General features: G+C 25.4%; 6 protein-coding genes across 6 annotated transcripts; 3 read left to right on the top strand and 3 right to left on the bottom strand. All coding sequences in view use genetic code 12, as the record gives it.

The window, feature by feature from the left end:
- Nucleotides 1-891: 891 nt before the first annotated feature.
- Nucleotides 892-1,614, bottom strand: KGF54_003424 (uncharacterized protein; the record flags this gene model as incomplete). The annotated part of the gene is made up of 1 exon (XM_051764011.1): nt 892-1,614. One exon carries the CDS (start codon nt 1,612-1,614, stop codon nt 892-894), a length of 723 nt encoding a protein of 240 aa, XP_051619484.1.
- A 361-nt stretch (nt 1,615-1,975) lies between these two features.
- On the bottom strand, nt 1,976-4,114 carry HGT4 (glucose sensor; the record flags this gene model as incomplete). Its single annotated transcript, XM_051764010.1, has 1 exon — nt 1,976-4,114. The coding sequence occupies one exon, from the start codon at nt 4,112-4,114 to the stop codon at nt 1,976-1,978; it is 2,139 nt and encodes a 712-aa protein (XP_051619483.1).
- Nucleotides 4,115-5,496: 1,382 nt separating this feature from the next.
- Nucleotides 5,497-6,633, top strand: KGF54_003422 (ditrans,polycis-polyprenyl diphosphate synthase; the record flags this gene model as incomplete). The annotated part of the gene is made up of 1 exon (XM_051764009.1): nt 5,497-6,633. One exon carries the CDS (start codon nt 5,497-5,499, stop codon nt 6,631-6,633), a length of 1,137 nt encoding a protein of 378 aa, XP_051619482.1.
- Nucleotides 6,634-7,717: 1,084 nt separating this feature from the next.
- ARF2 (Arf family GTPase) lies at nt 7,718-8,263 on the top strand (the record flags this gene model as incomplete). Its single annotated transcript, XM_051764008.1, has 1 exon — nt 7,718-8,263. One exon carries the CDS (start codon nt 7,718-7,720, stop codon nt 8,261-8,263), a length of 546 nt encoding a protein of 181 aa, XP_051619481.1.
- Nucleotides 8,264-9,030: 767 nt separating this feature from the next.
- On the top strand, nt 9,031-9,828 carry RPL35 (60S ribosomal protein uL29; the record flags this gene model as incomplete). The annotated part of the gene is made up of 2 exons (XM_051764007.1): nt 9,031-9,033; nt 9,469-9,828. 2 exons carry the CDS (start codon nt 9,031-9,033, stop codon nt 9,826-9,828), a joined length of 363 nt encoding a protein of 120 aa, XP_051619480.1.
- Nucleotides 9,829-10,205: 377 nt separating this feature from the next.
- Nucleotides 10,206-13,497, bottom strand: KGF54_003419 (ubiquitin-ubiquitin ligase; the record flags this gene model as incomplete). Its single annotated transcript, XM_051764005.1, has 2 exons — nt 10,206-13,406; nt 13,480-13,497. 2 exons carry the CDS (start codon nt 13,495-13,497, stop codon nt 10,206-10,208), a joined length of 3,219 nt encoding a protein of 1,072 aa, XP_051619479.1.
- Between the last annotated feature and the right edge of the window lie 368 nt (nt 13,498-13,865).

The following is a 13,865-nucleotide window of genomic DNA, read 5'->3' as shown; positions in this document are numbered from 1 at the left end:
AAGTTGACATTTTTTATTTTTCAATTATGTCATAATTTTTTTATTATTTTTCTCAAGATTTAATTACCGAGATTCGAGAATTTTCATCATTTGCTACGATGAATATGTCTAAAAATCTTCTTTAATAGTTGCTTTTTTTCACAGTTCATCCCTTTCATTCGATTTAACTGAGCTATATTGTTGTTACTTCAAGTTTAATTCATTCTCACTATGAGATGAACATCCATATGGTCCAATTAAGGTATATGTGGAATCATTTAGTATTGGTAACTATACAATCATTTAGTATTGGCAACTATACAATTTTAGTGTCATAAACTGGCTTTTGTATTCTCATGTGTATCTAGAAAATCAAATGCACGGCTAATAATAAGAACTTCCAGTGAATACAAACACTCTGAAAATAATACGACTACTAGTCAATTAGGAACATTGTAGAACTATAGACACACACAAAATTTTATATCCGAAATTAAAGTTTTGTATAAAATTTTAAAATTATGAAATATTACATATAAGATATATAGAGGAAAAAAACCTCACACAAAATTTTTCAGCCGTGAGTAAGGAATTTTTCATTTTTTATCGATATATATGACGTAGTTTAAAACACTTAGAATATAATGTTGTAATTAATTCGACTTGGCAGTTGTTGTAGCCTTATGTCAGTCACAATTTAACTCATTTACTAAAAAGATTCCTTATTGTTTGACCCCAGATTTCGGACATTTAAATTTGAAGTCCGATAAATATAATTTAGGTGTTTCAAGATATAGTAGATTCAATGTAAAAAGTTTAGAGAGACTAATTCAATTAAGAGAGATTGAAATCAAACATTATCAAAAATCATCTTCAACTTCAGAGTTTATAAATACTCATATATATTTAAATTTATTCAATTTCTCTAATTTTAGCATCAATATGATCTTTAAAATATCTTCCAACTTTTTCATCAACACTAACTTGAATAGGTTTTAAATCTTCATTATTTAAAATATTTGGATCAGCACCTCCTTTTTCAACCAAATAAACAGCAACATCACCATGACCTTCAGCTAATGCATGATGTAAACTTGTCCATCCATCATTATCTTTTGCATTTACTGGTACTTTTTTTTGAAGTAATTCTTGTATTATAGGAATAGATCCAATTGATGATGCTCTTATTAATGGTGTATAACCTTTTTTATCTTTTGTTTTACAATTTGCATTAAATTCATTAATTAATGTTCTGACGTAATTTAAATGATTTTTGGAAATTGCTAAATGTAATGGAGTTGTACCTAAATCAGTTTTAGAATTTATATCTGGTGGATTATTCATATGCATAAATAAATTTAAAATTTCAATATTTCCAATAGATGAAGCGATATGTAATGGAGACCAACCACTTAAATCTACGTATTCATCAATGTTGGTGTCTGGAGAACATGAAATTATAAATTTTACTAAATCTATATTATTTGCAGAAACTGCCCAATGTAATGGAGTTCTTTCATCTGAATCTTTTTGATATAAATGTTTTGGGTTTTCTGTTATTAATTGTTTTGCTAGATTTATTTTGCCTTCTTTGATTGCATTTTGGATTGGATAATCATTGTTTTCTGTATCCATTTCGAGTAGTTAGTCAGCGATTGAGTGGAATTGGTGTCAATGAATGATTTATTAGTGGCGAATTATAATTTTAAAAATGTGATTTGAGTAGAATTCCATGTTTCTCCACAAAAACGCATTTTTTTAAAACACAATTAAATTTACTAAACTTATAAAGGACTTAATAAATAGCATGAAAAAAGGGCTAAAGAGGATCAAATTGAACAAAATAAAGTATTTATTATTTATTATAAATGGTTGAAAGGAAGAATTGAAATTTTGTTACATAATCTAAATTTAAGGCTAGTGATATATAAGGTGCTAGCTAGCTTTATTTTTTGTTGTTGTTGGATTGCAATGATATTGCAGAATTGTCCTTGATCTAAGTTTCTTCTTCCTCTCCAGAACTAGTATCTGAATCAGGTGGTGGTTGATCGAAATAAGGAATTGCAATAATTGTGGTTTGTAAATTTTGTAAATCATTTAAATTCGTTGATTCATTATTCGTAGGTATGATGTTGTGACTTGGAAAGTGAGAATTGAATTGTTCTTGATTCAGTGGTTGATGATTAATTGGGAAAGCCAGTTCCAAATTTGGTGGTTGGGAAGTAATACTAGTTTGTCTATTACTATTATTTAGTTGAGATTTTTTACTTTGACTAGTTGAAATTTTTTTGATCATATTTGCTGAATTGCTATAATGTTGTGAATACTCTTTTTGTAAACTTTCTAGGTAAAGTTGATAATCATTTGATACTTGTGATTGATGAGTTGTAGATTTCGATGAGTTAATGGAAGATATTATTGATTGTTTTCTTAATTTAGGTGCTGTTGATGTTAAGTTGGAGTCATTCAGTGAACCCAGCACAGATGGTGAAATTATATTATTATATGGAACAATTGTTATATTTTTATTTTCTTCCATCATTTGATCATTAGAATGATCTGCTAAATCTTCTTCCTCATGATCTTTTTCATTTGGTGATAAATCATTTGATGTAGTTGATGCTGGGGGTAATGGACTTATTGGGTTATAATTTTCATCTAATTGATCATAATGTATTTTAGTTGATTTAAATTTATTTGAAATTCTTGCATTATTACAATGGGCGTACATATAATCAACTTCTTCCAATTTTAACCCTTTTGTTTCATATACCGTAAAGTATACAAATATTGTCCCTACTGCATTCAAACTACCCCATATGAAAAATATTTTACTTCCAATAGCTGCGGTATGTGAGCCTGTATCAATCAAATATGGAGTAATATATGCAAAAATCAAGTTAACAAACCAGTTTGTTGCAGCTGTTAAAGAAACAGCTTTTTGTCTAATAGATATACCGTAAATATCTGAACATAATGCCCAAGTACAACCACCCCAAGTACTTGCAAAAAATAATATAAATACACATGAAAATGAAACACATAAAATAGCATTCACATGTTGTTGTTGAATACTTACACCAGCAATTGCAATTATGAAGTTAGAAACTGCCATACCAATACCTCCCCAAAATAACAATGGTCTTCTACCAACGGTATCAATTAGAATTATACCAGGTATAGTAAAAACAACATTTACAACATAAGTAATTAGTGACATTATGTAGTAATTCAGAACCCCAGTTGAACTGAAAAAATTAACTCCGTAATAGAAAATAAAATTAACACCTGAACATTGTTGAAAAAATTGTACTCCAACACCCGTCAACATTCTTAAACCTTGTTTATGTCTACCACCACCACTTCTAAAACAATCTAAAATAGTTGTTTTACCAAAGGATCTTTCATAATCATAATTAGCTTTTATTTCAACTAATTCTTCAATCAAATCATCATCATCAGCTGGTAAACGTCGTAGTTTACAAAGTGCTTCTAATGCTTTTTGTAAATTATCTTTTTGTACATAATAACGAGGAGATTCGGGCAAAAACAACATACCAGTTGTTAAAATTAAAGCCCATAAAAACTGTACTCCAACAGGTATTCTATAAGAACCGGAATTTGTCATTCTTCTAGTTCCTTGGCATATTGCACTTGCTATTAATAACCCCCAAGTTATAGCCCATTGATAAGTAAAAACAATAGAACCTCTTACCCATTTGGGTGATGCCTCTGCTTGATATAAAGGAACAATAGCTGATAGTATACCAACAGCTATACCAGATACAAATCTACCAACAGAAAGTAAAGCTATTTCAGTAGAACTAATTTGTAATATATTTCCAATATTAAAAATGATACCAGCACTTATTATAATTGAAAATTTTCTACCATAATTATCTGAAATTAATGGTGCAATTAAAGCTCCGCATAATGTACCTAGAGATAATGAAGCAACAATGATAGCTCTTTCATGAGTTGAAAATCCTATTCCATTACTTGGAAAATTTGTATAAACAAATTTCATTTCTAATAAATCATTTATTAATCCTGTATCATATCCATACATAAAACCACCAACTGCTGCAACTAAACCAACAATTAAAGCTGAATTTGATGAACTCTTCTGTCGCATTTTTCTGTAATATTCTTCTTCTATTGTATTATCATACAATAGCTGATCTATATATGACCATAGCTTCATTTTGGCAATTTAGTTTCTCTATGGTTATATGGTTGAATACATGAGTTTTGAAAATTGAAAGAAGTGGTTGTAAATGTATTCTTGTTTTGAATGAATGAACAAATATTTCTCCGAATAAATATTGGATACAAGATGTTTATAATAAGTAGTAGTAAATATCTTATTTAAATAGGTTTTGATATAGTTTTGACTGAAAAGACGTTGTTAATTTGAATCTCTAAGATTAAGTGTATAAATGATTAACTATCTGGGGTAAATTATACAAAAATTTTGTTGATCTCTCTTTTATTAAATTTTTTTTCTATCGTATTTAATTTTTTTATTTATTGTGTTTTAATTTTTATTAAGATTCATTCCTCTCCATATTATTAAATTACAAATATTAATAATAAATTATTATAAAAGTTTTAGACAAGAAATTATTATAATTAATGATAGTTCAAATAATTGAAGTCAAATATAATTAAAATATGTCAAATTTGATTAATTATTTTCGTTCGAGAGGTTTATTGAATGTATTACTTGTTTAGAAACAAAGCATTCTCTGAACAAAAGATTGCAAATTTCATGTAAATAAATACATCAGTCTATATTAAGTGATCTGATATATCTTATGGAATTAGCTTCTGTTAAATGAAGATGTAATAGAAAAATAAATTAAGAAGTCTCTTCTATAAGTCCATTTAAACTAATGACTTTTTATCACTTGATTTTAAATTCGTCTTGCTCAAAACTCATTCATGAAAATCATATTGTTCAAATTTACGAGAATAGGAAAATAGATTTATCGTGGAAAAAATTGAGGGGAAAGTTTAAAAATTTGGTTGCAAAAAAAAAATTCTTTTCGTTAGTCTAGTATCAGAGATACTTTAATTGCTTTTATAGCCACTTTAAAGCTTGTTTAAGATTTTATTTTGTAAATTCTAGTAATCTCAATGAACTATTATAAAAAAATATGGAAACATTTTTTAAAAGCAGTCTTGTATCAAGTGAAATCTGACCACCTAGAAGTAAAAATTATAAGACAGCCTGGCAAATAAATTAACATTTATGAATTTTAACATCAATCTTTTCTGTGAGAAATTTGTCAGTTGTAATTACTAAATTAAAAGATTCAAAGTTATCATCAAGTTGAATATAATAACTTTTATGGTTGTAAACTTATTATTTACTATTAGTATATATTAATAGTTGATAAATATTAATTAAATTATTATTAGATTTAATTTATTTAAAATTACAAACTAATTTTTTTTTTTTTTACAACCAAAATTTTTTAAATTCACTTACTTTCTTATGATTAATCAACTATAATGCAATCACCCAAGATTACAGAAGATGTTAGAATAAATAATAATGGAGAGGTTAAACTAAAAGATATCACATCAGAAGTAAGACAAAGAAATAAAACCATTGAAGATGTTAAACAAATATCACCACCTCATACAAATAGAAATATTAATATTTTTACAATTTTCATTCAATTAACTCATAGATTATTTACTTATAATGTTATACCATCAATAATAGCAACTACTTCACAAACTTCATTATCACTTATTAGTATGATTTATTATAACATTATTCATTTTATTTTAATGAATTTATTTTTTACAATTGCAATTTATAAAAATTTTTTATATATTTATAGAAAAAGTTATTTAAAATATCTAACATTAATTTATTATCATAATAAATCACCACAAGTTATAAGAGATGATGTTAATAAATTAGATAAAATTCCAAAATCAATCTCATGTATATTAGATTTAAAAGATGCTGATGATGAAAATGGTGGTAAAGATGGATTAATTAATCAAATAAGTGAATTAAGTGCATGGAGTTTAAGTTCAGGAATTTCAAAATTAATAATTTATGAATATACTGGTGCATTAAATCAAAGTAGTGATTCATTAATTGATTTAAGTAAATTTATAACCAAAAATTTAATTTCATATTTTGGATCAGAATCAATTCCAACTTTTTCAATTAAAATTCCTCATAAAAATTTAATTTTATATAGTGATGAAATGTTATCAAATTCAAATGTTGCAACAGCTGTAGCCGTTGATGGCAATAGTGGTGCAAATCAAATTAATGGAGGTGGTATTACAAATGTTGACTTAGAAATTGATTTGATTAGTAGAGTTGATGGTAAACCAACATTAGTTGAATTAACCAAAACAATGAGTGAATTAGCACAAAATAAAGAATTATCAGTAAATGATATAACAATTGATTTAATTGATGAAGAATTAATAGAATTAGTAGGTCCAGAACCAGATTTATTAATTTGTTTTTCACCAAGTTTAAATCTAGAAGATTATCCTCCTTGGCATATAAGATTATCAGAAATTTATTGGGAACCAGAAAATATAGATGTAAATTATGCTGTATTCATTCGGGCATTAAAGAAATATTCAAATTGTAAAAAAAATGTTGGTAAATAGAGGAAGAATAAGAATACCAATATTGTAAATACAATAAGATGGTCTTTGATGAGTTGTTGATGATAATAACATATTAAAAACAAATTATATTAATGATAAAATTGCATGTTTTATACTTTTATTTCCTATTGCATTGATAATGATGATAATAATTTTAAATATTGATGACTTTTACTACTATTATCATTATAATTTAATTTCAATAACTATTTATTTAATTGGGCTATTTTGATAAATTACTTAGACTTAAAACAACAAAAACAACTTGTAGATTAGTAGCTCTTGAATAATTAATTTATCAATACTTAAATTTACGATAGAATAAATAAATTAATTAGCGTGTGAGTATTAAATTTTATACTACTATTATTAATAATAATAAAATTGTGTGATCTAATAAATTATATTTATAAATTATATTTAGTGCTACCAAATCAGTCAACGAATTTTTGATAGATCAATCAAAGAAAAAAAATTAAAATTGATTTGTTGTTATTTTCTCCTATTTAATAATCACAAGATCATAGATCAAATTTAATCGGTGAAGTAATACATTATAATACTTATAATCAATTGATAGAAAAACATATTATTCAGTTTTTTATATCAAATCAACGAAGAAGAAAAATCATTGATTTTAGATTAATAAAAGTAAAAAAAATAATTTCAGAATTTAAAATTAGATCAGAGTTTGAATCAAAAAATAAAATATAAATTATTTATACATATTTTTACACTTAAGTACTCAAATTAATCAAATTTTTAATCTTACATTAATCAATTTAATCAATCTTATCAATCGATATTTCATAAGTTAATTAATTGTTCAAATATTTGTCAAGTCGCGTCAACGTAATACAAGAAATTTAACTGATTAATTTTTCTATTTTGCATTTTTAAATTCCAAATTTTCAACAAACAAAATCAATAAAAAAATTCCTTAATACTAGGACAATTTTTTTAAACAAGATCAATCAATTAAACAAAGTAATCAATCAATTATTATAAATATTTAATTCATCAATACATTTTTATTTACACTCATTCATAAACTTTTTTAAAAATTAATTAATATACACTAAATATGGGTTTATCATTTTCAAAATTATTTGCCAATCTTTTTGGTAACAAAGAAATGAGAATTTTAATGGTTGGTTTAGATGCTGCAGGTAAAACTACTATATTATATAAATTAAAATTAGGAGAAATTGTTACAACTATTCCAACTATTGGTTTTAATGTTGAAACTGTTGAATATAAAAATATTTCATTTACAGTTTGGGATGTTGGTGGACAAGATAAAATTAGACCATTATGGCGTTATTATTTCCAAAATACTCAAGGTATTATTTTTGTTGTAGATTCAAATGATAGAGATCGTATTGCTGAAGCAAGAGAAGAATTACAACAAATGTTAAATGAAGATGAATTAAGAGATGCATTATTATTAGTTTTTGCTAATAAACAAGATTTACCAAATGCTATGAATGCTGCTGAAATAACTGAAAAATTAGGTTTACACTCAATTAGACAAAGACCTTGGTATATTCAAGCTACTTGTGCTACTACTGGTGATGGTTTATATGAAGGTTTAGAATGGTTATCAACTAATTTAAAAAATTCATCATGAGTATTAATTTAGGTAAAGTAAAATAAGAGGTTTTAGTTTTAAAAGAAGGCAGATCAAACTAAAATAATTCAAAAATAATAAAACAGCAATTCAATTAATTTAAATTTTTAACTTTGTTCTATTACATATCATTTTAAACAATTTTACATTTCCATCTTGTAGTAAATTTGGACTGTTCGTTCTCTTTTTCGTTTTTCTCTCGTAGAATCATATTTGTTGCTTCTCAGCCTCGTTTAAATTTTTGGTTTTTGCTCGACAAACTCGATTGCTCGACCCCATTTTTTCGTGATCTTGAGATTGTCAATAAGACAAAGATATAATTTGCTTATAAGGCAAAACTATACTACTTTATTACATTATTAATTTGGTCCATCAATACTAAATAGAAATTGATCTTATTTCCATACATAATAGTGCATTATTAACTTCTAATATGAGAGTCTCCGGAATGACCAAATTACAATGGATTTCTACTGGGCACTTAGCCCCAAAATTAAAGGTTTCATACTCATAAACAAACGCTCTATTGATTACCTCTTGCCCCACAAAAGTTGGATCATTATCAAAATCTTATTGCAAAAAAATCAATCACGTGCAGATACAATCAAGTAGGGCTACAAATTTTTATAGTAGTGAGAAAAAAAATTAACTATGTAATGAAAGTCGCACATAATAATTTTCTACTAACAAAAACAATTTTTAAAATTTTCAAATTAAGTTAGATCTATCTTAACGAACAAGTTCATTAAATCAAATATACATACACAATGGTATGTTTCAATAACTAGCATATGGAGTCATACGTAGGGAGTTTATCGATTACCAAACTAAGAGAAGCCAAGAGAAAACAAGAGACGAAATATAGACAACATGGAAAGATAATGAAGATTAAATAATGAAAATAAGGTCATCATCAATTTTAAGGAATATACTAAAAAGAATTTTTACATTTCAATGAAGAGTAATAGTCATGTCGATATTGTTATTAACAGAAACTTATTTTTATGATGACCAAATTACTTTCTATCAAGTCAAAAGAAAGTCAGCTTTTATAATATTCATCATTACTTACCTTCAATACTCATCAATTTCACAAGTCCTATCAACAACCGATCAGAAATTAAACACACAGTAATAGTTTCAAAATAAACTCCTTACAATATGCACTAGTCAACGAAAACAGTAAATACTAACATAAATATTAGGTCGCTGTCAAAACTTACGAATTAAGAACAAAATCAAAAGATCAATTAGAATTACAATTAGTTGAATTAAAAAAAGAATTAGCTAATTTAAAAGTTCAAAAATTACAAAGACCAAGTTTACCAAAAATTCATGTAGTTAGAAAAAATATTGCAAGAGTTTTAACTATTATAAATTTAAATCAAAGAGAAAATGTTAAACAATTTTATCAAGGTAAAAAATATCAACCAAAAGATTTAAGAGCTAAAAAAACAAGAGCAATAAGAAGAAAATTAACTAAATTTGAAGCTTCACAAGAAACTGATAAAGCAAGAAAAGCAAGAATTTCAAATCCACAAAGAAAATATGCTATTAAAGCTTAAATTAAATTAATTAATTAGTTTGAATTATTTAATAGAATATGTAAAATAATAATAATAAAATAAAAAAATTGGAAAAAAATCAAAGTTTTAATTTAATGTTATTATCTTTTTTTTTTTAATTTTGACATGCATGATTTCATGAGAAATAGCTTTTTTCATTTGGAGGTTTGTATTTTTTTGAAAAATAAAAAAAATTATGATGTTTGGTGTAAAATTGTATGATAGTTTATAAATATTAGTTTTTTAATATATTATACTTAATAATTTGGGATTTTACTTGTTAAATTTGAAAAGTTAGACTTTTAAGATATTAATATTTGCGTAAGTTTGGTTCAATTGTGTGTATGCTATTTATGCTATATACTTCTGTTCTTTGACTATTCAGTCATTTCAATATCTTCATTGAGCTTGGTTTTTTTCCTGCTTTGTTGTTTAAAAGCTGTAATTTTAGCTTTTAATTCAACATCATCAAACACGTCCTCTAATTTCAATGGAACTCTATTAAATGGATCAGTTGAATCACTCAACAAATGTGCTTTTATAGTTGATCTATCAATACTAATTTTTGATGATGGTAATACAACTGGATCCTCCATTAATGTAAACATCAAAGGATCTAAAAATTCATCAGGTACTTCACCTAATTCCAATTCTTCATTTTCTTCATTTAATCTATTGTCTTCAGCTTTTGTTGCAAAAATTGAAAGTCCATTGATGATTTTGTTATCAACAAATGTTTTATTTGTTAAAATGGATTCTGCCTTTTTGAAAATTTCTATATTAAAAGATCTACCATCTCTTGATACTGCAATAACAAATTCTTTTTGTAATGATAAATTTACAAATATTTCACATATATCACTTAAAATCTTTTTAGGTTCAAATTTATATTTTTCAGGTTCTGCAACTTTTAAATTTGATGCTTTTGGTCCAACCATTATTGATAAATTATAATCCAACATACCTGCTAATCTATCAACAATTTCAGGTAATACAAACCCTTTGGGAACTTCTTTTGTAAATAATTTAAATAGTTCCATAGTTTCATTAGATAAACCAATTAATGATTTAACTCTTCTTTCTTCACTTTCTAAATTATCATTTAATGTTTCATCATTACCTAATTCTTCATTTGGTTCTTGACCTTGTCTTCTACGATTTTGTTCAACTTGAAAATTATGAATTGAATTTAATAAATTAAAAGTTTCATCTAATAAGTATGTGGTATCATTCAACATTCTTGCAATAAATCTAATGAAGAAATCAACATTATTTTCAGAATAATCTGTTAATTGTAATCTATATTCTGGTATATTCCAAAGTTCTTCTAATATGACTGAAACATAATAACGACTATTGAACTTATCGTAAAATTGTGATGAAGCACCTGTTTTTTCAACCATTACGTAGAAGTCTAATAACGAATATAATATGTTTTTCATCACTAATTTATTCTTATCAAAGATTGGTATCAAAAATCCAGGGGAACCATCTTGTTTTGGCATTGACCCAATATATAAAATTTCAACTAAATTGGATTTCATGTGAGGATTACCAATTAATTCTGGACATCTTAATAAAATAGTTGTAAATTCAATAAACAAAGTTAACTTATCTTCATTTGAAACTAAAGGACAACCTCTAAAATTTGCTGAAAATTTACAATAATTGATCATACCTTCTAATAAAAATTCTGGATAGTATTTCCATGGTATTGGAGTTTTAGTTTTCAAAAAATCGTGATCATCTAATTCTGAAACTTTTGTTATATTAAATATTGGTATTGATAAAGGTTCACGTGGGTATTTATGTTTTGGATCAATTAATCTTGTGATAAATACTGTTGCTCCAATTATAAAATCAAATATTTCCAATTGTAAATCTCTATAACTAAAGACTGCAATTATACAATGAAATTGAGATTTTGATTTTTCAAGATGACTACGTAATGCTGGTAATTGTCTTCTCATCATATCCATATTAGCTGTTTCCATTCCAGGTATTGATCTGCCAGCTTCAATCAATTTAATTCTTTGTTCAAATTGTTCAATTTGACGTTTTAACCTATCAAATTTAATGAATATACCACCTATACCATAATGTAAATAAGCTAAAGTTAAATTAAAACAATCTGAAATGAAATTTGCAGGTTGACCTTCTCCTAATTCTTCTTTTCTTGTTTCACTAAATTTATTTGCTTCTTCTATAGTTGAATTAACTCTTGATTCTTCTTTGATATCAATTAAATTACTTTTGGTGAAATAATCCACATCAATTTTATCAATTTTGACATATGCTGGATAATCTAAAAATGGCATACTCAATTTTGTTAATATTACAGTTATATTAAACATGATACCGTCACCAGGAACTGTATTGAATTGTACATGACTACCTCTTCTTAGATGACTGAGATTGACTAATTCAGCTAACCATGTTAATAAATCTTGTCTTGTTTTAGATGAACCACGGATTAACTTATCAACAATTATAAATAATTGATCGATAACGACTTTGTATTCATTTTGAATAGATTGATATGCATTATTTAACTGAATATATGATAATTTAGTTATATCATCATCAAAGTACGATTTGGAACTATCAGTTAACGGCGATAATCTTAAAATTGGACCTAATAATGATCTGTATTCAAAATTCAATCCTTGAGATTTATCTGGTGGATTGAAACCTTCAATTTGTGAAAATATTGCAGCAACTGGTTTTATTGAAACTAAAGTTTGAATTATTGATAAATAAGTCAAATATCTTTGATCTTTAAAATCCCATTTAACTAAAATAGAACTTATATATGGGAAAATTAAATTTAATAAATCTAATAAAGTATCCTCTTCAAAACTAAATTGTATAATATCAATTAAAAATGGTGACATATCTCCAAATTGACTTATAAATGAATCTAATGCTAATTTTAAATCATTTGATAAAAACATATCAGGTATTAATAATCCCATATTTCCATATCTTACAGCTAATTTTATAATTTGATTTAAAATTTCAATTTTTTCTTGATAATATTGAGCTTTAGTTGGTATTGATCTTTTTTCTTTATATGCTTGACGATATATTGAATATAAATAATCTATTGGTTTTGTTTTTAATGTACCAACTTCAGTTAAAATTTCCATAAAAATCGAATCTAACAAACTTTCATCTAGGATATTATTATTTGAATTTTTTAAATCATGACATAAACTAGGTAAATATATTACTTTATTCGATTTTTCATTTATATTTAAAGTGACGTTGAATAAATATTTTAATTGTGTAATCATCCATTGTGATAAATGTTCTTCTTTTGATAAAGTTGGAGTTGTTGGTTGTTTTGGTGAATTTGTATTTTCTGTGGCAACAGGTTTTTGAGATTGTTGGGGTTGAGTCTCCACTTTTTTAGTTGATGATGTGGTTTGATTTGATTGATTTTGTTTATTATTTACAGATTCTGTTGATCCATTAGTGGTTGGTGTTGATTGTCCACTATTACTATTACTGGTGCTATTATTATTATTATTATTTGATTGTAATGCTGCTAATTTAGCTAGTCTTTTTGCCCTGATCTATAATAAATATATTGTTAGTAAAAAAAGATCTTTTATTGAATTAATTATTGAAATTTTAATAATTACATACATCATCTGATCCAGACATTTATTAAATCTTAATATTAAATTTAGAATGAATAAGTTTATTATTTTTTAAATTGATATAAATTTTGGTTGTAAAAATTGAATCAACTTTCAAATCTAATATTTAATAATTTTGTAACACTTAATATTTTAATTTAAGTAAATTATAAGTATTTATTAGTATTTAAGTATGTATTATGTAATACAGTATACTATTGATTGTGTAATCGTTATGTAATAATAGTATATTGGAATTATGTAATATTAAAGAGAGAGTTTTCAAGTACATTAGATTCAAATGAATTATTATCATATAAGTTTGATGTATTGAAAAGAGATTTAATATCATAAGTACTATTTTTGAGAGATGTAGTATTAGTAATAAGTTAT

The sequence above is a fragment of the Candida jiufengensis genome (genome assembly GCF_024610255.1).
Source record: "Candida jiufengensis strain CBS 10846 chromosome Unknown scaffold2, whole genome shotgun sequence".
NCBI lineage: Eukaryota > Fungi > Ascomycota > Pichiomycetes > Serinales > Debaryomycetaceae > Lodderomyces > Lodderomyces jiufengensis.
Note: the sequence above shows the minus strand (reverse complement) of the source record. Positions and strands in the feature narration are given on the sequence as shown.